Genomic DNA, 26,922 nt, shown 5'->3' on the forward strand with positions numbered 1-26,922 from the left:
GGTGTCACAGGCAGGACTGACAGAACTGGAAAGGCAGATTTAAGGCATCTGAGTTTTCCCTTGTTTTTTGGCACCAACGCTTATCACTAATTCTAATAATTCTCCCTGGGTGCTTCTGCTTCACAGTTTGTTCAGTTATTGAAGATCAAGAGAGCAACTGTTCATGGATAGCTCCCATACCCCATCTTTCCTCCCCATCCAGTCTCCTTCAAGATCCTTTAACCAACTCAATTCACTGTCGTTTTATTACACCAAAGCACCAGGTTAACCACTGATCACAGAGTTACAGGATCATTCAGGTTGGAAAACATACTTAAGATCCTGCACTACCAACACCAACGACCATATCCTCAAGTGCCCCATCTGCGCATCTTTTAAACACCTCCCAGGACCGTGACTCCACCACTTCCCTGGACAGCCTGTTCCAGTGCTTGGCAACACTTTTGGGGAAGAAATTTTTCCTGAGGCCATGATTTATCTGATATTAGCTGTCATCTGCAACCAAGGCCCATCGCATGAGGCACTGTACAAACACAGTCAGAGAGACTTTTCCCCAAAGATTTTTCAAGCTAAACAGAGAAGACAGCTGAATAAATTGCATGCAGACTCTCTTTAAAGAACCTGTCAAGCACCCTTTTGTAAAACCAGCTGTACTAAAACAGGGAAAGACCCCTGTAAAAATCATATTCCACCTCTTTTACTACATTCCTTGATACAAAGCAGCTATATTTTGGCTCTGTCTCATAATTACTGTCATTATACTGTCTGTGTATCACTTTAAATAATCTGCTTCCAACAACAGTATGATATTACACAGATCTGTCCTATAAAGAGGCACTGGCACACATATAATAATGGGTGTGAGTCAAATTCTTGGCTCACAGCCTGTGAGCATCACCTCCCCCCCAATGCAAACTGCACTGTGGTTTATTTAGGCATCCTTCCACAGGCAGTGTGGAGCAGTACACATCACACACAAGCATTTCAGCTCAAAAGCTGCATGCATGGATGCTCAAAGGTGTACAAGCAAGCAGACCACAAGGGTGATCTGCAGTGGAGTGGAAAGGGAGTCGCCTTCTCTACCACAACCATCTCATCCCTGATGTACAACCCGAGCAGCAACTACAGAAACTGCTCCAAGAAACGTACAGCAAACTGTTAATTCTGCTCCTTAATGTGATTACCGGAGCAATGAGAAGATAACACTACATCACATTAACAACCTTTATTAGGGTCCTCTCGCAGCGGAATCGCTTCCCTCCCTGATAAAAGAAACCAACAGGATGTTGCTTGGAAAGGACCTTTCAATGCAGAGCTTCCTGCACCTTTCATCACAGCCGTCCCCTGACATATTATTCAGCGGCTGGCCAGGAAAGCAGGACAGCGGTTCCCAGGCAGCGCATGCTCCCAGCCCCCCCTGGGTCCATGCCAGAACCAGACTATAGCTGCTTGTCCTCCCAACTGCTCCGCTGGTCCTATTCCTTAGTAACTGCACGTGCTCTGACAGCGCTCCACGGCTGGCAGCTGCTGCTCCAGCACACAGCAGCAGGGTGTGAAAGCTCCTTCTCCAGCCCTTACGCAAGAGAGATTAGGGAGACCTGGCACAGGAGACAGATGCTGTGATGGTCACCAGTAGTCTCCCGTCCTCCCCACAGCTGTCAGGTACCGTGTGATGTGCTTCGAAACCCAGTACCAGCCCTGTCCTGCTCTTCCAGCAACGGCATTGCTGATCTCCAACCACCCTTTGTTGTTAAATGAAATAACAAAAAACCGCACTATAATCAATGACGTTATTTGTCTGCCCAAGATCCTGTCTCCTTTAGTGATAAGAAGCAGCATCTCAGTGACATTACAGACTCTGAAATGCAGGGAAATGACCATCTCCCCAGACTCTGGCCTCTCTGGATTTTCAGAGGATGGCAGCTCAGCTCCTACCGTTCTGGCACCTACTGATGGACCAACTCTTAATGTGAGGGTGCTTCAAATTTCAGTCTCAGTCTGGTGAGACTGGTGATTTCAACACCAAATTCAGCACTGTGGAAAAATGTTATTTCCCAGTCTACACAGCTGCACAGCCAAGCTGCTGCATAGCAATTGTTAGGCTTTTAAGGCAGCGTGGCTGCACTTCAAGAATAAGTAAACTAACACTTAACTAGCATGTAAATATGTCTGCAATCCTTCTGTGAGTCCAAGATATTATGGCTAATACCTCCAACAACTCAACAGATGTGACACTACAAGTGATTGTGTTTGTCCCTACCAATAACTCTGTAAAGAGATAAAAAATACTCCCAGAAATATCAGGAATGAGCACAAGTCCCTATCTGGCATAAGAAGTGTAACTTACAGGCCTTATTAGCTTAGCTGCTCCCATGGACCTTGAGGTTTTATGAATATGAAATTGAGGGGAAAATTGCAAGATTCTGATGCATTTGTTTTTTAACACAGACCATTCAAAACTTTAGATAGCAGAGTCCTGTATGCAATTACCCAGCTGTACACGGCAAGTCAGGATTATTGAAAAGTGCTTCTGTGCCATAAATAAACAAAAACACATGGAAGACTGATAAAAATTTTAATGCATTTTACCTGTTTGTAGTAGAGAAATGTCCGGCTTCTCATCACAGTCAGTTGCCTCTGCTGATTACAAATATAAACAAGAAATCTCATTACTTTTACTGAATATGGGAATGCGATTAAAAAGCTACAGACTGTGAAGTGATTTTGCTTTTTCTATCTACTTTCCTCAGCTGCAAATTTGCAAGTGCTCTGTTAAAAACTCACTGCTTGGAGGAAAAGGTCATATAATAAAAATGCAAACTTGGAAGAGGGAGTTGGGTATTAAGAAGCAGCTGTGCCGGCAATGGGATGGAGTAACACTTGTTATTTTTAAGGTTTCAGGATATCTGTATCATAAGAGGAGTTGTGATCACTTGATAAAGTCACAAGTCCCCAGCGGTCCTTAGAGGAAGAGCCTTTCAGCTGGAACTCCACCCACTGACAGTCATCCCATGCCTGTAGGGAGAGGAACACTCCCATTTCTGCACCCGAACTTCCCATGACCACAGGCAAGCTCATTTTGCTGGGGACAGATTTACTACAGCAAAGTGTCTTCAAAGGTGCAGGTGGGTGCCCGGTGTAATTAAAAAAGCACGTGACCACGCTGGCAATTAATGTGTATATACACACGTGCTTTCAACCCACAGCTTATGCAAGAAGCATTTGACTTAATTTGGCCCACGGTGAAAGGAGGCTAAAAGCCTAATTTGTTCATTTTGTGTTTGCCAGAGGCCAAGGGAACGCACAGACATAGCTTGCCTCACTCAGCAGATGTGCAGGGACTTGTTAGGCTGTAGTACCCGGGGACGTGCATGTGAGCACTGAGTAAATCAAAGGTGTGTAACAGGAAATCCTCGCCTAACCTAAACAAGCCCTATTCAAAATCCTATTACCTTTGTCTTTTGGCACTGCAGCATGATATTTAAGGCCTTTGAAGCACAATGAGATCTTTGAGGGCACTTCTGCAAATGAGGTGTGGTCACAGGGACAAGCCCATTATCACTGAATCACAGAATAGTTTGGGTTGGAAGGGACCTTAAAGGTCACCCAGTCCAACCCTCCTGAAATTAGCAGGGAGAGAGCTTCAACTAGATCACGTTGCTCAGAGCCCTGACCTTGAATAATTCCAGGGATGGGGCATCCAGCATCTCTCTGAGCAGCCTGTGCCAGTGTTTCAGCACCCTCATTGTAAAAAATTCTTCCTAATATCTAATCTAAATCAACCATGTTGTCATTTAAAATGATCACCCCTTGTCCTACGAACTACATTGTACAAGGTCTGTGTGGTGGATATGTATCTGCTCACATTCATTCACTGCACAATATCCACAGGGATTAAAACCAAGGCTGCAGATAAATTAAGCAACTCAGTTCACCTCCCACTTGAGACTAAGCTAACTGCCCTCATCATCTTTATCACGGCTCTGCATACGAAGATGTTCAGTTGTTGCCTTCATTATGATAATGTCTAATCCAGCTCCTAATCTACATTAGTTTCCTAATGTAATCCATCAACCTTTGTCTTTCCATCCCTGGACCAAGAGACTGCTGTCTCTCCCACATGCCTGGATGTCAGGTTAGTTTTTAGTTATACGCTCTCAGTTCTGCAAGATTAACTGAACCAAAGAAAACACAAACAAACTAAAACCCTAGTATCAGGCAGCTTTCCTCCCACAAAAGGTTTAAATGCAGAGCCCTGATAAATTAATGGCACAGACTTGCAAGCAACTCGGTGCCTGGAATTGATAAATTTTTCTGCTTTCCCTGACACGGTGGCACCCTGAGCAGGAACAAATTCAGTGCCTGGTACAGCTCACTCTGAAAATCTTGAATTTTGGAAGGGACAGGTGGCTCACTAAGTGGGAAGGGATCACCTAGGCTAGTTTGAATCTAGACCACTCTCAGTGATGGAAGGACTGGATGTGCAAGGGAGGAGACAGCGTGGTGCAATGAGAAGCCGAAACTCAGCCAATGGGATATACACAGCTTTAAAAATCATGTCAGTCTGAGGCCAACTTCTAGCAATGCTGTGAAGAACCACCTGAACCAGGTGATTCTGTGGCACAGCAACTCAGCATACAAGGGACAAAGCTGCACCTGGCCCCTTGGGTAGAAGGGAGCCAAGCTATGAAAATGGGGGAAGCTGGATCTGAGTGCTGGCAATGGACTGGAGAGCCTTTGCTCTATGAATATCAGGGGTGGTGCCAATGGGCTGCCCACTGTAGCGACAGCTTCTCTAGAAATCTCTGCAGCAATTTGTGAAGTAGTTCCAGAGATGGGGTGACCTTTCTGCCTAACTGCTCTTCTTACACCAGAGGAAGCCAATAATACAGAAAGAAACAAATGGAAACAGGGAACTTTCACAAGGTAAGAACTTGAGTCTCCAACTGTGCAGAACCAGAAGTTACCTGGCCATTTTAATCTGGCAGAAGATTGATAAATGTGGTTCAGCTCTCCACCAATTGTTCTAGCCTCATTCCTCATGCCAGCATAAATGTTTATACAGTCACCAAGAACAGATCCAGTTAAAAACTGACAACCTGGCCACAGGAATGCCTGTGCCAGGGCCAGAAAGGGAGTGGGAGTGCAGCAGATGCTCAGAGAGCTACTCACTCTTCTCAGCAGCTGCCAGGATTTGTTTTATGAAACTGGATGTGTAACTGCAGCTCCAGGTGAAGTACAACACAGGCGAATGGCAAACATCTCGACCTCCTAACATGGATATAAACCACCAGTCTCTTACATGTCATTCCAAGACGAAAGGAAGGTTTGCCTTTGACAACCACACCCACAGACTGCCAGCCAAATCTCAGTGTCTTGAGCCAGCTTTCAAGACAAGGCAAGCAGGAAGAGAGCCTATTGTGGGAACTCAGAGCCTCTTCTCTGGCCTTTCCTTAGAAAGGGTGCAGCAGCTCTTGCAAAATAATGCTGGTCATTTCCTTAGATTCCCCCCAAATTGTGTAGCTTCTGAGATATATATCTGTCTGTTAAGTGTACACTTGCTGCTTTCCTGGAAAGAAGTACACACGTGCTCAGGGCTGGGAAGTTGAATATAGCAGTTACTATTTTAATATTGCTGTTTTTTATCTAAAATACTGGCCATAAACCCACTGTACCAACATGCTGGACTTCATCCTTCATCCTTCCTGGCCCTGTGTGTATTGCTAAGCAAAAATCAACCCAATATCTTGCAGCATGTAGATATTGTGTCAAAAGCAGAAACCAGGGAATCAGAAGGCTGAAGAAAAATGGAAAGAAAAAACCTCATGCAAAACAATGGAAGCAGCAGTTTGAACAAGGACATGGGAGAAAAAGCATATTCCCAGGAAAAAAATAATAAAGAAATCATATTTCCCGGAAAAAAAAAAACAACATTTTTTTTTCATTCTTCCCCACTATTTTACACTGCAACAAAGTAATATTAATTTTAAACACCAATTCAAGGATGAAGCGTCATGGCACACGATTTATTTAAATTAATCTTGCCTGAACATTTTCAGCATGTTTTCCAAAATTGCTTTATTTTCCTTTAAGGAGTCAGGCAATCAAAAGGTTCCAGATAATCACCTGGCATGAACAGCTCTAAGCCCATGTACTGTGGCAGTGTTAGAACAGAATCACAGCATATCCTGAGCTGGAAGGGACCCACAAGGATCATCCAACCCCTGGCCCTGCACAGGACAGCCCCAGGAATCCCACAATGTGGTAATTTACATATTATTGTTATTACATATTACCCCCACAGCATCAGCTTTCCCATGGACAGCCGCTATGGAATAATGGCTCATGGGCTCTTCAAAACATAAAAAGGGAGGAAGAACTTACTGTGGGAGATGTGTGAACCCTGACCTGCTGCTTTTTATGGATGGAGAGTTTAGTAATCAAAAGGCTCGAATGCGGTGCCTGCACAGAGGTGACAGGAACAGCCAGTCAGCTCCCTCTGATTTTACCCGTTTTGAGATCTCTGTGATAATGGCTGACTGTCTCCCTCTGTGCTGCCACTGGCAAGGCCACCAGACACCTGCTCGTGTTCTTTTTTGCAGGGTGAAGGGACCACGCTGGGGCAAGCCCAGCACTGTAAATTATGAGGCAATTTGCATTGTAATTCATGCTGCTTTAAGAGAGAAAACCCATGCACACACACTTCCTTTGACTTCTTTCCTTCCAGGGCAACTTTGCACCCCATCCCATCCACCAAAACGGTTCAGCTTCTCTTCTGGGAGAAGACAGACCTGGCATCATGAAGCTGTGCTTCACTATGCTCTGCTGTTGGCATGACATGGGACCAGTAGTCAAGGCTGAAGAATATTATCATACTCTTTAATTTTAATTATAACATCTGTTTGTAACATTAACCTCACAGTCTCTTCTCCCTTTTGTGACAGCTAACTTGTGAAATTTTGAAAAGACTGAACAGGGCCAATAAAAATTTAATGGCAGCGGCAGCTTTATTCTCAGATCTAACAAATAAAAAAACCCTACCCAAGTCTCAGATCTCAGGCAATAATCTAAAAGAACTAAGAAAAAGCTGAAGCAAAATAAATAAATTTAAAAAAATAGAATATTCCCAGCTATGAAAAATATTGTCACTGATTCAGAACGTAAATGAATTTTTATTTGGCTTAGGATAACAACCTTTCAAAATCTACATGGGGGAGCTATTTTCTAGAAAGCAGAATTTTTAAGTGTTTTTTTTATTAGCTTTTGAAATAAGGAGCTTTTTCAGTCCCTAATTCTAGGAGATGAGCCAAATATGGTAAATAAGGTTGAAGCTCGGCAGCATCTATGATCTAGTGATCATAATTTCATTTAATTTGGAAACACTCATGGGAGTACACCCTATAGAAGGGGCTACAAAAAGCAGATCCACCCCAATCGTTTGATAGAATTCTCTGAAATTATTACTGTAATTGAAAGAGCAGGATTTAAGTTTCAGACTGAAATAATGTTTCACAGGATAAAGTGGAGAGGGCTGCTCATGAATGCAGTGTCTTACTGTCTAGTTTGAAATGAAAAACTCATCAGAGGATGTACTGAATGGCTTGGGGGAAAGCAAGCAGGATGAAAAGCCCGTCCCTTCTCTCTTAAATACTTTTGCTATTAAAATTTAGCCCAACACAGTGCTAACTAAAAAGTTGTCTTGTGACCTCTGAAATAAATGGATCATCTCCATATAAAGCCTGTGCATTATGACAAACCAGGAACTGATGTAGATAAATAATGAGATCAAGCACCAGCGAGAAACATTGGTTCAGAAAGTCCTGGGTAAAGTTAGATTAATGGTGGCTCAGATTTGTTCTTTGGGCACCTTAGCCTATCCCCACAAGATCAGCTGGCATGTGAGCAAGTGGAGACAAAACTCAAAGAGAATGACCTGGGAGTATGGACACAGGGCACTTGCTCAGCTTCTGCTCCACTGGCCACAGGCAGACTGGAAGAGCTCAAGAGCTCAGCCAGAAGAGTGATGAATCCCACATCTCAGTGACTGCAAGTCCCATAGCTTTAAAATACTTAAAGGCAAGGTTTACAACATGAAGTCCTGGAAGAGCTTCTCCCTCCATGTTTGCCCTCCCCTCCTCTTTTGGTCTCTGTAAATTACACACAATATTGGTATGGTTTCACAATAAATAGAGAAATTATGCACAATTCCAACATCGCTAGTTCTATATCAGGATACAGCTGCTGAGGGCTGGAGAGACTATCCTACCAAACACCATAACATTCTTCCCTCGGTCCTACAGAGCTCCCCAGGCATCAGCTAACAGCCAATGCTGGACACAAAATATGGGAGTAGATGGATCTGTTGCCTGGTCAGCTCTAAATTCCTCATATCAGAAGCTCACAATCGTATCATAAAAGTACCGACAAAACTTATTTCAACAACATGAGGATGTTACTGCAACCAGCTGCCTGCTCCTGCCTCTCTGCTCCCATCTACTGTTTTGCTGTCACAAAGGCCTGAGAAACTTCTTTGCTTCAGTGCAAGATCAATTGGGGTAGCTTCAGCCACCAGTGGCTGGAAAGTTGCAAGTGGCCACAGTGGTGTGTTCAGTCACTCCTGACACACTAAAAACAGCATGTCTGCCTGTGGCCACATCAGAGAGAAACTGGGGCACTTCAGGGATTGGGCAGTAAATAGCACAAAAAAAGAGCTTTTCTATCAATCTAGGTATTGTGCAGGGTTTTTTTTCAACAAATAAACTTGAGGGGCTGCTAGGTACACTGCTGCTCACTATGCATCCACATACAGATGAACAAGTTACCTTCCCTCTGCAGCACAGGCAGGGGAGCCTATCTGATTCTGGAACACTACTCAGCTTCACTGATTTTCCTTCATGGTCTTGCTAGCTTACATACAATATCCTCTGCTTAGATTCTCCCATCCTGAGCAAGGACCAGAGATAGAGGTGGCCCCATTTGAAAAGCAGAAGCTGAATGTCATTGTCATTTTAATTAATATCCTGCAGAGGCAAGAATAAAAGCAAATAAAAAAGGATGAAAGAAAATAAAAATCAAAACAAAATTAGGTCAATCCTCTTTCCTGAGGGATCGTCTGCAGACAACCCAAGGACCCTCTGATCCCCACATCCTGCACTGCACCCTTCACCTTACTGTAGCCTGACATCCCACTTCCACCCTCCTGTCCTGGGGAGGCCTAAAGGCAGAAGGAAGGGGCAGAAAGCAATCCTGTTGTACAACCAGTAATCTGACACTGCCTTTAACAAGATTAACTTGTATCCCTCTGTCCTCCCTCCCCCAACACACAAGAAAACCTTTTTAAGGTCAGTGCTGGTTTGTTTCTCTACCCTGGGAAGTTTATGCTACTGAATAATCTGGACTTTTGTCCTCCCCTGAGTTATTTCTGTCTCTGGGTGTTTCTCATTTTCCTCCGTCTTATGCATTTCCCTCCTGGCATTAATAACATTGTAGAGAATGATTTCAGATGCCAGCCTAAGTGTGTGTTTCAGAGATACAGCTTTGGACAGAAATGGTTGGCCCTGTGAGACAGGGAGATGGAGAGGACATTTCCTGCGGTCTTGCTCACCACCAGGGACCACAGGGTGAGCATCCCCTGTGGAGCCATCAGGTTTCCCATCCCATGGATGCTAACAGGCACTTAATTGTGGTGATGGGCAGAAGGGAAGAGGGGTAAAGGCAGGCAGCTAAATACAGTAACAGTAAAGGACTGTGTTTAAGGAGGTGGCACAAGTGAAGTGCCTCAGACAACAGTGTCAGATATACCCAGGGAGGGACAGGTAAGAAATACAACCCTGAGAGAGCCTTAAAAAAACTGCAGGCTGAGAAATGGAAGTGAAGCATCGTATGGAGAAAGCCCCTTGTAGGACTGGAGGGATGAAGACGAGAAGGAGAGCAGTTATGGTTTATAAGGTAATTACATGTCTCTTAATCAGTAGCATTGCTTTCCCAAGAACCCTGCTGGGGATTTCCAGGCTGCACGCTCATGGCTGGAGCTGAGGGCTCAGGAGCCATGCACTGTCAGGGTGAAAGCTCAGCACTGAGCTCGCTGCAGGCTGGTCCCAAGCACCCAGGTTATCCCAGCCCAAGCTGAGCAGCTTTGCTGCAAAACCCTGCCTAGATTACCTGTCACTGCTGGCAAGCCACCTCCCACGTATTGCAGAGCCTTGCTGGCACAACCAGGGTGGGTGGCTCGTGGTTTTTTTGGTTTTTTTTTTTTTGTTTGTTTGTTTTTTTGTTTTGTTTTCAGGCTTTTTTTTTTCTAATTCTTTCACAGGAATGTGAGAAGACTCATCTATTCTTCCAGACACATACAGTTTAGAGGGAAAGGTCAGTTGGGTTATGTCTTAACGGTACAGTCACTGGCTTGTCAGACTAAATAACACAGAATTAAAAAACTTCTACCTGCAACCCTGGATGGATCAGCTAATTTCTGGGAAGAAGAGTTTGGATGCTAAAGGAAAAGAGCAACATTTGAGTAATATTCAAACTTAACTTGTCTGCAGAGACAGCTCCTAAACCTGCTACCATTCCAAACCCAAGAAACCTGCTAAAGTGTTAGAGTTCTAATTTTCTTAGAATGAACAAGCACAACTCTACAGTCAACAGGAAAAATACTTCTGTGGATACAAAGGCTCTAAGCTTTTAATCTTACACTCACATGTTGTTCCTCATATTTTTATACATACCTGAGCCTCTTTTTAATCGTCTTCTCGCAAGTTTAATTTGATCCTGAAGAATCTGCACCCAGTCCCTAGGACCAGGAAGTTTATCCACATGGTTAGCAGTGCAGTATTTTTCTGTAAAGACTGAAATAAAAAGATACCACTTTTTTGAAATGTGCCACCAAAAATGGATAAAATGAGATGGGAGAGGGTGTTAATCAAAATATATGAAATTATTCAATTATCAAACAGAATTTTAATGGCCAAGTGTAGGATTGTGAGAATAAAGCCCAATTCAGTGTTTCACAAGTTCACCATTGAGAAATGACTTGGCTGCATAAATGTCACAGGAATGGCATCATTGCTATCTATAAAAGCCTGTCCAGAGAAATGTTCTACACCTGATGTCTTCATGAATTTCACACAAAATGATCACAGAAAAATAACAGTGTACTTAGAACTGAGTCTCAGATGTGGCAGGCACTTGTTAATGCTGCCTTCCATATGGTACAGATAGAGAGTTGAAGATCAGGTCATTTGGTGGCCTCTTGGTCAGGTTCCTAAGGCTGCAGGCAAAGTCATGAAGGAGTAAAGTCCTACCACTGTGGAAATCTCCACAGTTTTTATAATGCCAAACCAGATGGAACAGAATTTTTATAAAGCTACTAAAAAAAAAAAAAAAAGGCACTATTACTGAGGAAAAAAAAATCCTACAGGTCCTATTTTGTGTTTTGTAAAAATGGTACAGAGAGAGTCAACATTATCTTTAAATCCATATTTACAACACACCTAAGAGTGTTATACCAAAAATACAGAATTATAAATTGAGTGAAACTGATGCAATTGATTTTCATCATGCAACTGAGAGGTATGCAAAAAATAAACAAGTGCAGAAATAGAAAAAACATTCTTGCTGTTAGTATTGCTATTGTAAACTTGGTCAGAGGTCTCAGAGCCCAGTGTCCAATTATGACTGACAAACAAAGAGAGAAAGCTGGTCCCAGCTCAAGGGATTTGTAATCCTTGAGAGTAAGCATCACACAAATGGGATTGGGAAACGTGCAACAAAAAAATGACAATTTCAGTATTTTCATACACACACTTTTGAAGCAGCACTACCTGCTAAGTATAAGAGAACCAAAAGTAATCCCCCCCTCCAAACTCCTTCCATGCTAACAGCTTCACAAAACCATGGCAAAGCAGGCATCAGCAACACTTTGCTGTGCAGTCTGATCTACAAGGACATCAGGCCAACTCCCCACACATTCACAGTGTTTGATTTGCAACAAACATCATCTTTGTGAAGGTAGAAATAATCTTTCCCTTCTGAATCCATGTGGGATCTGATACAATGGGCACCTGATCAATGACTTGTGACTCCTACTTATTTAAAACAGGCAGCTGCTCAATGTGTGGTTACAGAAATAACAATGTGGAAAAAAAGGAATGGGAATGCAACAGCAAGGAGGCAGGAGAATTGGGACCTGCCCTTTCTAGTCCACCCAAGCTGTATGGTATTAACAGACCCTCTGTCCTAGAAATATAGACTGGTATGAATTTAAAGGGGACTTTAAAGACCATCTAGTCCAACCCCACTGCCTTAAGTAGGGACATCTTGCACTTCATCAGATTGCTCAATGCCCTGTCCAAGGTGATCTTAAACACTTTCAGGGATGGAGCACCCACAGCTTCTCCAGGCAAACTGTTCCTATAGTTTCATCATCATAAAAAAAAAAGGCTTCCTAATGTCCAACAATTCCTAATGTCTTCTTTCAATTTAAAGCCACTGCCCCTTTCTCCTGTCACTACAGGCTCTGGTAAAATATCCATCCTCATCTTTCTTACAAGCCTCTTTTATATATTAAAAGGCAACAATAAGGTCTACTAGAGCTTTGTCTTCTTCAGGCTGAACCACCTCAAATCTCTCAGCCTGTGTCCATTGCAGAGATGCTCCAGCCCTCTGACCATGCTGGTGGTCTCCTCTGGAATTGCTCCAACAGGTCCATGTCTTTCCTGTGCTGGGGACCCCAGAGCTGGATGCAGCACTGCAGGTGGGGTCTCACCACAGTGGAGCAGAGGCACAGAATCAAGCCCACAGTTCTTGTGAAATTTTTGTCTATTGGTACCCGCAAGTTCTTCTCTGCAGGGTTGCTCTCAATCCCTTCATCCACCAGTCTGTACTGATACTGGGGATTGCTCTGACACAGATGGAGAACCTTGCGCTTGGTCTTCTTAAACATCAGGAGGTTCACATGGACCCACTCCTTCAGCCTGCCAAGGTCCTGGATGGCATCCCTTTCCTCCTGTCAACCAACCACACCACTCAGCCTGGTGTCATCTGCAAACTTGTTGAGGGTGCCCTAGAAACCAGTGCCTGTGTCATTGATGAAAATATTAAAACTCACTGGTCCCACTATGGATTCCTGAGGGACACATCACACTTATATCTGAACACAGATCATTGATTTCTGCAGGGAAGGATTTCACTGGCTGAATTTCTAGTCAACAACACAAAGGAAAAATAACTGCTTCTGACTAGCTTTATTTTTTCATTTTTTTTCCCCAGTTCTGAGTGAAAGACTCACAAGAGAAGCTGATTGCCCAGGAGAAACACTGCAACTGATACAACAAGTGCCACTGAATGAATACCCAAAGTCAAAAGACAGAATTGCTCCCTGGCTAATAATTCTGCTGCAAAAGCATTAAATTACTTATAAGGACAGCAGTGAAAATGTTTTCAGACAGGAAGAGTGATTTTCAAGCAAACAGTCCTTCCTTTAAATTCTCTGCCCATTTTTGTCATTAATGTAGCCTTTTGTATCTCTGTCATGGAAAAGGACTAAAAGTGCCACTAAAGGATATCTGAGCACGTGGTAGAAGAATGTCCTAATGATAATAATGCAAACAACATGATGTTGTTCTTGTAGAGATTTCATACTGGCTCAGTTATTTCTTGGAATAAATGAAACCACAGTGTTTGATAGCTCCTTGGAGGGAAGAAGGGTGCTATTGGAGCCAGACTCAGTGAAGATCCACAGGACGTCAGACCATGGCATCTTATTCCATCACAGCTTTTAGGGACAGGCTTCCCTATCAGGGATCAGGCACTAGCATTTGGGCAATACTGTAAATGCCAATAAAGATCACTGTTATGACAGTGGTACCTAGTAGTACCATCACAGATTAAATTTTTCTGTTGGAACTACAAGTCCCTCCTTTCTTCTCTTAAACTCAAGGGAAGAGGCTAAGCCAAGCCTCAGAATTTGCTCCACTAGTACAATCTTAGCTACTGAGAAACATTGCTCTCTGCAGTGCGTACCAGCTGCTAATTTAGTAGTCCTGTTGCATTTACTGTAAAACATTTATTTTATCAAGTGCTGTTCAAATTAGAGTGGTTTTTTTTTTGAAGTAATTTTGAACTCCTCTTTCTTTTATTTAACTTATTTATTAAAGCTTTTAAAGAGCAATGAGATACAGATAGAGAGCATTCAGATTTTTGCAGATTACTCAGCTCAAGAAAAGAAGGTTCAAAACAGTGTATGTGATTTAAACCTAAATAAATGTAAGAAAGTCTGTCAGCTGCTCTGTAAGATATACTAGGACTATGACATAGGCACAGCATACACTTTGCTGCAGAACTGCACAGCTGACAGGGTCCTCTGAAGGCCTCCATGCCCAGCCTGCTGCTCAAAGCATGGCCAACTAAATCATAATGCTCTGGCCTGTGACCAGTCACATTTTGAGTATTTCCAGGGACGGAGGTCCTGCAGCCCCTCTGAGCCCCTACTGCACTGCTCAACCACCCTTATGTTGAAAATGCTTCTCCTTATCAAATTGCAATTTCCTATGTGTTCAGTGCCTCTTGTGCCTCTGAGAAGAGTCTGACTCCACTTTTCCACACCATCCCATTAGGTAGTTGTGAATAGCAGTAAGGTTTCTCCTGAATCATCTTTCCAGTTCTCTCAGCCTCCCCTCATTTGATACTGAAGCAGGTGAAGTCGTAAGTCTTGGTGGTCCCTCCACTGGACTCAAGCCAGTTTGTCAATGCCTTTCTTTCATGGGGAGAGGAGTCCAAAAGCAGGCACAGAGGTGGTTGCAGAAGGTTCTCCTGCCTCCTTTTGCTGCCAATGGACTCACAGAAGCTCTTCTTATTGCCCTGTGTCCCCTAAGTTAGCAATCTGTACCTGAGAACAAGTCACAGCCTCTAAAATAAGCTCCTCTCTTAGAGCTTATTTTTGGCCTGTCTTTTGGTAATGTGGGTATTGTCCCTACAATATCAGATTTCAAAATAGAATCCAGTTCAGAAACTCGGGCCTAATAATACCAGCTCTTTATATGCTGTCATCTGAAAGTTTGAAGGTTCTTCTGGAAGCTAGATAGCAGTGACTGCTAGGAAAAATCAATCAGCAAAAGGTGCTCAGACCAAGAAATTTGCTCCCCCAAGAGAAGGACCACTGTACTTATGAGCATCAAGCTCATCTCATGCCAGTATTATCTTCCTCCATCCCTCCCAATTACAGTCACCAACTACTGAAAAATTTACAGAGCAGACACAGTCAAATACAGTGCAAGACTCAGAACCTTGATTGAAGTGTATCAGTTACACTGTCATTATGTTTTCAAGATTTCTTTGCATCACTGATATCTGGGGGAAAAAAATAATTATCTTACACGAACATTGAGTTTCCAGCCTTGGAGCCTGACTTCAGAAACCAGGATCACTGGCTTAAAATTAACAGAAGCTGTCCCTGTAGAAGCTATTTTTAACAAGTGAATGAAAGGGAATAAAAATAAGACTGCATATTTTAATAGACCTAACACACGTCAGAAATTCTAATCCCCTTACACTCTCCTTAGCTGAGAATATGTTCTAATTACACATAGAAAAGAAAGCAGAAAACATACCTTTTATTGCACCCACAATATTTTGGTCTAGTCCTTTCCGGTTGTCATTGAGACCTCTTTTCCTTTTGCCATTTGGTAAAGAGTTAGCCAAAGTCTTGTCATCAAAAAATGCACAGACCAGCTTCCTAAAGAGCAGACTTCCTGAGCGAGTGTAGTTTGATAGTATAGAGTCCAGCTGTGATTTTGGCATGAAGACATCAAAGCCTTCTGCAAGTTGCACTTCTGGCTACCAAAAGAATACAAATGTTTTAATTAAACGAGCATTCAAAGACATTATTTTACTTCAATCATGCATCTGGTGAGACTTTACAATCACTTCATCAAACCATGAATTTTTTCCCAGCTATTCAGGACCACAGCAGCCTAATTCATTGAAATCAAACCCCATCAGTGAATAAGCACCTTAAAAGGCAAATCAAACAATCACACTCCTTGTCTAATGTCTGTAAAAGTTAACAACTACTGACATAATTTCTAGGCATACAGCTAACAAAAAGACAGGAAATACCTTTCAATGTTGGGTAATAATGACAAAGCACAGGATCATCGCAGAGCAGTGCTCCAAAGTGATGCTTTTTGAACATTTATCTAACCATTTAATGGACTTGTTTCACTGCCAAATGCTGTGAACGAGTGTGCTGTGGGGCAGCCAGGCACTTCCAAGAAGCACAAATGCAGGGATACTGGCCCAATCCATGTGGCTTCCCAAGAGGGCTTCCAGTGAATATATGGCCCACATGAGTATAAGTAGATGATGAGTTCAAGGTTGCCCCTGGAGCCAGCACTTGCTGAGCATCCATTTGTCCCTCCTTTTCATAGTCCCAAAATGCATGTTTAGAAGAGGATGATGGTAGGCAGACAGTTTATTTCAGTACAAAAATCCTCAACAGTGAATCACAGGGATTTAAGTGATTGCCAAGGTGAAATGGAGGGGAAGAAGAGAAAAGAAAATCATGCTGTATTTCACAAGAGTCTTCTCTCAAGTACACTGAGGGCCAAAATAGACAAAGCCTTTGAGGAAGTCCCCTTACCAAGAGTCTTTTTGCTGCCCCTGTCTGTACATATCAGAAATTACATGAACAGCATTCGCAGAATTTTCTTCTGTGAGTACCATACAATGCTTATGGTAAGACTTCACCACGGAATAATTACATATCTAGAAAACACATTGGGAATAAACTAAAATTTTGAAAATACTGTTTAGAAGTTGGCAAGGAGGTACAAGAATCAGTGATCATGATGTGAAGAAATAAGCCTTGCTCCTAAGAACTTGACCTTTTTTTCCCCCTACATGAAATATATTCAGCAATGATGATGCGTTTTCAGAGTTTAGAGAGCAAGAGCAAATGCCATCTCCCATCATATCACCTGCGAACATCTTGAGTCTAGACAGAAGAAATGGCTGCCAGTCTCAGAACAATTTGGCTGTGGAACCCTTTTCCCATGGATTTCTAAAAATCAGTATGAAGAGTGTTGCAACGAGTAGAATATTTCCAAAGCATGTACTGTCACGGGATATGGATGTGTACTCTGACAAATTTGAAGATTACAATGCTTTGGGAAGCCAGGATGAAGAATCTTAAAATATGCAGATAACAACAACAACAAAAAAAATTATAAGAACCATGTAGCTCCTCAGCTTGTTCTGGATGAAAATTTGGTTTTTTACCTCAAGAATTTTGAAAATGCTGGATCCAGCAAAACAGTCAGTTACTGACATTTGACAATATTCCAGTGTAGGTGGGTTTTTAATATGTTACTTCTAAACTTCTGGTGACAGAAAAGATTTTCAAGAGTAAATAAATGCGGGCCAAGTTCACAACTTGGGAAAAATTCTACTTCATGTAAATCAAAAACCAGAATGCAGCTGACAGGGTGATGAAGGATACCTGCCCTATTCTGTTTCTTTGGTCTTGTGATAGCCATCTAAGATGACCTCAATGATCCAGACACCCAGCCCAGAGAAATTATAGAACCACAGAAAAGTTTAGGTTGGAAAAAGCCTTAAAGATTATTAAGTCCAGCCATTAACTCACCACTAAACCACGTCCCCAAGTGCCACATTTACATATCTTTTAAATACCTCCAGGGATGTGACTGCCACCACTTCCCCAGGCAGCCTGCTCCAGTGCTTGACAACCATTTTGGGGAAGAAATTTTTCCCAATATCCAAAATAAACCTTCTGTGGTGCAACTTGAGGCCATTTCCTCTTGTCACATCACTTGTAGTTGGGAGAAGAGGCAGACACTCACCTGGCTACACTCTCCTCTCAGGGAGTTGCAGAGAGTGATAAGATCCCCCCTGAGTGTCCTTTTCTCCAGGATAAATATCCCAGCTCCATTGCCCTTCTCTGGACACTCTGGACATGCTCAGACCCTCAGTGTCTCTGTTGTGAGGAGCCCAAAACGGACACCAGGATTTGAGGTGAGGCCTCAGCAGTGCTGAGTACGGAGGAGCAGTCATTGCCTTGGTCCTGCTGGCCAGACTACTGATGGTACCCTCACCAAAAGCCAGTTGTTCCTGTGGTACCTCTTCTGACCCCTCCTACTTAAAACCCAAAAAGTCAGAAGGATCATGAGGCCCTGCTATTACCATCTCTATTTGTACTGAAAAATCAAGTGAGCCTTTCCTCTCTCTCTCTCTCTCTCTCCTCGTGGTTTCCCTCTTTCCTTGTCTTATCTTAGAACACCTGCATTACGCTTTGGCAGGTGCACCAACCACCCTACACTACAGCTGTAAAATACATTTCAGACCTTACCATTGTACCAGTGTGGATGAGTCAGTATTATTTTAGTTTTGATTGCTTTATTCTTAATATAGGGATCAATTTGTTTATCAGTTAAATAATCTGGAAGCAAAACTATGATTTATTCTTGCTTTCCTTTAGTAGTTAGCTACTCTTCCATCAAAGACAATCAGTAACCATTTGAACTTCATGATCACTCTGAATGTGATTTCTCAAAGAAAAAGCACTTACTAATAGATAATGATCATGGCAAAAGGAACTGCAGGGTAAACTATTTGTGAACCACAAAATAAAGAACAACAAAATGAAGAAGACCTGAATGCTAAAGGCTTTTGCTGTGCTAAAATTAACAAGCAGTGAATAAGATTTAATCCTAGATATTTTAGTAGGTTATAATATGTAGATTAAAAATGAAATATTACAACTGTAAAACAAACACAAGTTCAACTAAGAGTTGTAATCAGATCATTGCATTTAAAAAGCAGATTCTCTGATCCATGGTCCAGATTGAGGGTTTGTCTCACCAAGACATTTTCCACATTTTCTGTAAGTAGTAGTATTTCATCTCAGCAGGTCTGGACTAATTGCACTGGTTTTGGCAGCCCTGATTTTATACCCATTAAACTTGGATTCTTCTTAAAGTTCAATAAATGTTGGCAAAATAGCAGTGGCAGCAGTGGTGATGTATGACACAGCACACACTACAGACAACCTGTGGAATATTCTCAAGGGAACATTCATTTATGCTGCTTTGTAAAATATCTTTCAGGTTTTTTCAGGCACACAGACATGCTGGTTGTGACGACACCAGAGATGCTTATAAAAAAGTAGAAAAAGATAATGCTGCCATTCGTTCTCAAAGAAGTGACTTTCTTAAGCCTTCTCAAAATATTTAAGGTCATATTTTATTTTTGTTTTAAATATATCTGTTTTCAGAACTAAAATATTTTCTTTCCAAAGACAAAACAAAATCAATTTGTTTGTCATGGGGTTCTGGCTCCATAAATTTAGTCAAACAACTGTTGTGGCAAGCAAGGGCTCAAGCACGGAAGGACAGATGAAGACCTGATTTATGAGCCAAATGTTTTTTCTTTTTTTTCCTTAGGTCAAACTGGCAACTACAAAGAATCGTGCCCAGTGATGAAACACATTCATAAAGCCAAATTAAATTCCATTGCAAGCACAAAACTGTTTTCAAAACTGTGTTTCAAGCTGACAAGAGCGCCACAAGCAAAGAAAAATTATAAGCACAAATTGCATACTGGAGATAAATTACCAGTCCTCCCCAAACCTTTACCTCAAACATTATTAAGCACAGTACTACAAAAGGAAACCCTCTGAAAAAAGCATCAAACTAGTTACTCTGTATCACTACACTGACTTCGTGGCATGAGACTGCAACCTAATTAGTGGTGTGGCTTGCATCTCTGTAACTGAATTATCCTGACTGCTCTTTTTTATTATTAGTTCCCTCTTCCAGAAGGATAGAATATTATCTGCTGCATTGTTTTCATTTACGCTTATTGATACGGAATTTAATTATGTATTTCTAGCTCATAGTACTTAGGAAATTGGAAAGAGCCTGCTCAAAATTAAAAATATATTAGAGGAATTAATGAACAGTTTACTCGTTGGTGAACTGGTTTGGATGACATCAGTTTGGTCATTAAACAAAGCCAATCATCCACCCGATACATGGAGTTTCTATCAGTGTGTACATGAATCAAGAAAACATGCTTACTGCAATGTTCTGTGGGAAAAGTGCACATTCTTAGAGTGGCAAATTTTGGCCTTTTTAGTCACACTAACTGAGTTGACTGAGGCCCTACTACAGCACACAGAGCAATCAAGACCAAATGACCCAATTCAGCAAAGACTGAATATGAATTTTTCTAGAGATGAGGAGTTCCCCCAAAGTCAGTGGGACCAGAAAAGGAGGAAAGCACATAAACACTCCTTGGCAGGATAAAGACCCATGTGTGGACTACACGGGCTCATCAGCAATGATGGGGCTGCGAATGCTTTACACACCTTGCACTTTTCATGGCTCCTTATCTCAGCCATGGCTCTTGGCATTGGGAGAGATGCAGAATAAGTTTCCTCTGAAAGCTCAAAAAACAGGAGCCTTGAACTCAAGGGAAAACTTCATACTTGTGAAAGTTGAAAAAAAAGACCCAAAACCCCATAATGAGCACTCCACTTATCTAACTCTAACATCTCCATTCACTCCTACCCAAGATTTGCTTGTTCATTCTAACAAAAAGTGGGAAGATTTATCAATGTGACTTGAGTACTGATTCTCCTGAACGAGTCAGTATTTCAAAATCTTGCATTCCTGCATATTAAAATTTTAACTTACGTCTGATGAAGCTGATTCAAGGATAATTCCAAACCCTGAAACAGGGGTCTCTGGCTTGAGTGGGGGTTCAATTGCTTGCAGACTCGATTGTTCCGAGTTTACTGTCAGCCTCTTCTCATTCTCTGGAGAGCTGGGTTTCTTATTCGTGGAAACTGCTTCAACAACTTTGAGGGGCAGTTTTCTCTTTTTGTTTCTCTTTCTTGATATTGTTGACTTCTGTGCACAAATCAGAGGAACAGGAGGCTGCTGTCTGTTTTGAGTCCCAACTGAATGAAAGAAATTAATGCATTAATTTTACAGACAAAAGCCCATGAATATCCTCACAGATGCACCATTAAACTACTGACTCACTGAACTTATTTTCCAGATAAGTGATACGATTTTCAAGGCTGCTGGTGCATGGGAAACAAATAAGTTTTATCACTTTTGCATAATTTTCCAATCTTTACAATGGGGATAATGACAGTGAGCTCTGCAGTGAGGCTTTTCAAGCCATACTGATGAGCACTATTTTAAGGAAATTAGGAATACACAGTTCTTTTTCCTAGTGACCACTGGATGGCTGGTGACATGAAGCACTTAAGTGATGATTAATTTGTGTGCCCTCTGAATGACTGAGAATTTCACTCTTTGAGGATCTCTTCCTGATAAAGTAAGATAATACAAGTGCTAATGCAGTTACAGTTATTTTTATGACAGTGGTCTCCAAGTTAATTAGCTCAGCAAGAACATTTCAAGTACCATTATGTCAAGAATGAGTGAAAACACTTATCAATAGTTTAATTTCTGAGGGAAAAAAGTAACCCAAAGTTCCATCAGTTTGTTTTGCTCATACACAAAAGCTGACATGTATTACCTCTGAAATATAAGAAACCATATTTTACATTTATCGATATTTTGCATTTTCCAGTATTTGCAATCATTTTTATAAATTAAGGCACCAATCCTGAGCCTGTACGAATACGAAGAAGCCCTCCAAAAGAATGCTATCAAGGTACCATTATGTGTGTGGATAAATCCCCAAGATCAAGGGCAAAACAAACAAAGAAAAAGCCACAAGTGCTCTACATGCAGATCAAACTGATACAAGATATTCAAGATATGAGCAAGCTACAAAAAGTCCTCATCTACAAAGCTTCAGGAAGAAAACAAACCTCAGACAATTGTTTATTAAAATATTTCTGGAATATTTAATTTCTGGCAAGGATTTACAAGACTGTGAAGTGTAGTTCATAATTAAGACAGTAAGGTGTTTGAATACTAAAATAAGTTATTACACTTTCACTTACAGGTTTGAATTTTAGTTTTTTTTTCTTTTAGCAACAAAAATGCCAAATGATTTTTTTTCTCTGCAAAACCATAATTTCAGAAAATATGAAGTATTCCAAGTGAATCAAGATTCATGAATTAACAAAGGTATGTACTCTGTAGATACATAATAAATAAGAAATTTTCTGCTACTGAGGAGCTCTTTTGGCATAGACCCCAGTTTTCTAACTCTCACTCACAAGCCATTTTTCAATCACGCCTGTGATTTCAATAAAATTGGTGTGACTGCATTAAAAAATGCCACGTACCAGCAAAAATTGTAAAACTGGGCTTTTGTGTTCTTTGTAAACTGATGACTTCTAGAAAAGCATTTTTATGTGTGTCAACTGATATTACAAAACCTGTCTGATCATTCCCATCACTCACTCAAACATTATACACCGTGGAGACAAGGAGTTTAGTCAGCCCTTCACTCCACCCATATTTCAGTTAATTACTCAACACTCCCTTTTCTTACAGAGGTCTTATCCAGTCTCTCCACAAGAGAAGCCTCCATGGCTCCAGTAACCATCACTCATGCTGGATGGGCAGGTCAACTGACAAAATCTCCAACATCTCTGTCTCCTCATTAGTATTAACACTAATTTTTAGGTAGCACAGGGCCTGCAGCTTCACATCAGCCTATGATGACTTAACTCTACCTACCACGTTCTCATTATCTTGCTGGCTCAACTACTCCTCTGGCTCTGCACTGTTCTGTTTCAGCTCCCAACCTAGGAGAAAACTAGGCTCAGTAATTTTCCCCAGTGAACAAATTATTGCTGGTAGACACACCAAAGCTGGTACTTCACAGCCAGAGCAAGGGTCGAGGCCATGACATGCAGTAGCTACCTCAGCTGAGACTACCACAGAGCTAAAAGAGGTTTGAATGAAGAACTATTTGGCAACTTTCAGCTACCTTCAAATTTTATTTTTCTTAACTCCTAAGATTAGTGAACTGGTAAGCAGAACACAGGTGAAGTAGCATTTGGCACCCTGAATCAATACACCGTGAAAACAAAGTGGGCATACTGACCTGCCCACTCAGCTCTTACTACGTATATTAACACATTAATTTTATTTTAAAACTATCCTTAAAAGACTACAAGATAAAATCCCTTGTTTCAGGTAAGGATCTGGAAAATAGAAGTTGCATTTTCAAGAAACTGGTGAAAATTTGACTTTGACCAATAAGTCAGGAGAGCAGGAAACAATCCAGGTTTTCCTGAGTGCCCACACAGACTTTAATCTCCTAGACCATTCCCTAACAGGAAGATCACAGAATCATAGAACAGTTTGGCTTTGGAAGGGTCTCCAAAGACCATCTCATCCAACAGCCCTGCAACAAGCTAGGCCATCCTCAACTCAATGCTTGCCACAGGTATGCACACATGGGACTGGTCACTGTACCTGCTTGCAGCTGCATCAATTTTCGCATGGTCTTGAGCTCTTGAAGAATCGCCTGCAGGGTTGACTGGCAATTGCACGTACAGCAGTTTGGTCCAACTGATGAATTCACCATTGGAATTTCTCCTGAAAGAGAGTGGAATTAAATGGGTGAGATGTAAGCGACACAAAATCACCCAGACAACATTTGGCAGGTGTTTGAAACTATGATCAATGTATCAGATTGTAAAATCAGATCAAAAGCATGAAAGGAAGTATTTTTCAAGATGATTCCTTTTAAGAGGAAGGGACCACTAGATTTTACTCAATTACTAATATGAGCAATTATGTTCAGTTGGGATGCAATGTTACATGGGCTGGAGAAGACTGCTCAGAGTGTGAATATAATGCACTCCTCACAGCAGGGCTTTCTATTGTCAGGCTGGTTCATCTTGAATAACAAAAGCACCAAACCTCATTACAAACATACTTATTTTATCACACACACAAAAAAAAGCCCATCTCCAGGAACAGTTTTACAAAGAATGAAGACAGTCTGTGCAATAAAGGTTTGTACTGTACATAAAATGAGGGCCTAGGAATTTTTAAACTGCTTGAATGTTACAGGTGATTCTTTACCATGTGAAGAGAGAATGAAAATAAAATATCCTACTTGGAGAAAAAAAAAGAAAAACAAACCAACAACAGGACAGAAGAGAACCACCAGTAATGAAAGCTTTTAAATCTGCTCTTCTGTTTGCTAGGGTGGGATTATTTTCTATGATGTTTTCCCACCACTGTGACCTACAAGATGGGCTTTCCAGAGTTTCCCTTTGAAAATTAAACATAGTAGTTCAAGAGATTCCTTTTCCCTAGTAATTCTTATTTAGTGTTTAACTGAACTTACATAGTTCTAGCCCTCAGCAGTGCTTTTATTACTGCTTTACTTTCCAGAAATTTTGCATTTTTTGTTCTGCATTAGAACAGGCTGTAACAACTGAGGGATTTCAAACTTTGCAGGATAATTGTATCCTGCACTTTAGCTTAAGACAGCTGTATCCCTAGTATTAATGCTGCAAATAAAGATTTCAAAATCCAACAAAACTTCTAACAGTATCTGGTTGAAGCTGAGGCTAGATGGGATGCACCTCCCTTCCTTTCCAAATATCCTCACAGTCATTTAAATTGATGGCTATTTTATTGTTCAAGACTGCAGGAGGAGGGATGACCATTTAATGAAGATAGGTACAAATGCACCTAACAAAATAACCTCACTTAGTGTCACATGTGGACTTCAGCCAGTGTATTTCCCTTTTTCTTCCATAGCCTGACACCAGGTACCCTTTAATCATTACCTAGCTAAAGTGAACATAAGCAATTCATTTAATCTCCACTTATAAATCTTCACATTTTTCATTATTACTTCTGCTTTCCACTGAAGCCAAGCCAGGTTATTAATACTTTTTTAGGTTTGGGTTGTGTTCTTTCATCAGAGATCCCTGATGTCAGATGCACACAGATCCCCTGACTTTAATCCTCATTTGAAATAACTGAAAATCTGGCCACCACCAGGCACTTGTTCTCTGCCTCCTTCCATTCAGCCTTTCAGACTTGAAGCAACATCTATCAAACTTGAGCAAACTCATGGTCACACTCCAAAGGTGAGCTACTTGTAAAGCTAAACTAATGCATCACTTCAAGACAGCTGACATCTTCTGGGTGTCACGCTCCTCTTTTCCTCAGATATTTAGATACTCCACACTATTGCAATTACAAATTTTGGTATTTTAAAATATCATACGTGGATAAAATCTGTTAAAACTGTATTATGATAAATTGAGTAGTTAAAAAAATCCCTGAAAATCTAGCAAATGCAAAAGCACCACTGGCTTCATCTCTCAAAGGTTTCAGCCACAAATAAAACTATTTTTATACTAAAATGTTATTTGGAAAACAGGCTGAGAATCTCAAAATGAAACAAAAAGGTTCCTGACTCAGCAGGACTCTGCCTAGTTTGATCTCACCCTTCCTTTGTACACAGTCTATTCATTGGAAGTTCCTTGGGGCATGGATGGGATTTTACCTTTTCAATGGTCCAAAAAGTGTCTAGCCCATTGTTACAGGTAAAGAGGGGGAAAAAATAATGTTATCTTTGGCTTTGCAGCAGATTAATCAGAATCCCTCAACTTGGCCCCACCAATACCCTTCACCTACCTGTTTAAGTAGACTTTTAAGTAGATGAATTTCAAGATGACTTATAATTTAATAGCACCAGCATAACTTGTACCTTTCAGTGAGACAAGGAGGTACCCCAGAAATGGGAGCCCCAGAAATTAGAAGAGTTTTATTAACAGACTACTGCAAAGTAAGACCATCCTTCCCTCAGTCCTTTCTCAGTTGTTTTAGACTAAAAGATCCTTGGGACGAAGCCTGTCCTTTTTCTTGATCAGAATTCAATATTCTAGAGGGCTTCTGGAAGTGTTTCCTTCTGGAAATGATATCTGAAAGACTCTGGGGGGAAACAGGGTGGTGGCTTTTATTTCCTTCTTAACGAAGGCTCTACATCATGGTGACTTGCACGTGAAAACTTGAACAAATTGCATCAGTAAATACCTGTGCATCTTTCCTGTTGCAATGTGTTTCCAATGAAAACACACAGGCTCCTGATGGAAAACCACAGGGTCTATTTTCTCATTGAGGCATAGGGGATTTACTTTATAATCCCCATTAGCACTGATAGAAATTACCCATGTAAATCTACTATAGGTACTGGGAATGGGAAAAGAGACCACCAATATTTTAAATCAAAGTAGGGTTCTACTGAGCCTGTACATATTCATGAGGGTTTTTTATTTTCTTTCTATCCTCCCTCCTCTGATCAGTTATTGTGTTGTAAGAAATATCTAGTAGAGTGTTCTCACTCCTTGTTCTAAGCACTATCTTTATCATTTTTAGAGGACAAAAGCAACTCTTTTCAACTGTTATAAATCAATTTTTAATTTTAAAAGGAGATCCGACTTTTTATTCTTATGAAGGAGTCTTTAAAGAGCCATCTCCCTTTCTTTTGGAAGCTAGCCAGCAGGCAAATTTGATACCTGCCTGTGTGACTGAGAGAAGGAGATGACACAAGTACATGAGTTGATTCCCCCATGCAAGCAGTAAGTCATCCAGACAATGTTTTCTTCCAGCTGGATCTGCTGAGAGGAAATTCACTCACTGTAACTAACATTGCTACCAGCTTACACTGCAAAAGCACACAAGAACTACCCAGTGAAAATTATCTTGATACAACCCAAACGCAACTCAGCTGCTGCATCACTGCTGGATTTGGTACAGAACACAAGAAATGAAACTCAAGTGTGAGTTTACTGTCTATAATAGGACATACATGATGCTCACTGGTTGTCGTCCCAGGTAGCTTCAACTAAAAACAGTGGGTCCACCTAACACCCTGACTTGTGGAACCACCGCCTTAAGTCTGGTTTGGAATAAATCCCTTTGGTTGTCAAGTATATTC

At 41.3% G+C, this 26,922-nt stretch overlaps 1 protein-coding gene across 9 annotated transcripts in view; it reads right to left on the reverse strand.

Annotated features, from left to right (window-relative positions):
* The window catches only part of BEND7 (BEN domain containing 7), a 47,140-nt gene that overhangs the window by 4,078 nt on the left and 16,140 nt on the right, over positions 1–26,922 (reverse strand). For 5 of the 9 annotated variants that reach the window (XM_068189511.1, XM_068189506.1, XM_068189513.1 and 2 more), the window contains 5 exons: positions 23,430–23,552; positions 20,712–20,977; positions 15,606–15,831; positions 10,725–10,844; positions 2,590–2,640 (listed from right to left, as the gene is read on the reverse strand). In XM_068189511.1, the coding sequence (XP_068045612.1) occupies positions 2,590–2,640; positions 10,725–10,844; positions 15,606–15,831; positions 20,712–20,977; positions 23,430–23,552 (786 nt within the window). Of the gene's footprint in view, positions 1–2,589; positions 2,641–10,724; positions 10,845–13,240; positions 15,346–15,605; positions 15,832–20,711; positions 20,978–23,429; positions 23,553–26,922 lie in introns of those variants that run through there. The other 4 variants (XR_010998914.1, XM_068189507.1, XM_068189510.1 and 1 more) reach the window with 4 other exon arrangements.

Source organism: Anomalospiza imberbis, chromosome 5 (genome assembly GCF_031753505.1).
Source record: "Anomalospiza imberbis isolate Cuckoo-Finch-1a 21T00152 chromosome 5, ASM3175350v1, whole genome shotgun sequence".
Classification (NCBI taxonomy): domain Eukaryota; kingdom Metazoa; phylum Chordata; class Aves; order Passeriformes; family Viduidae; genus Anomalospiza; species Anomalospiza imberbis.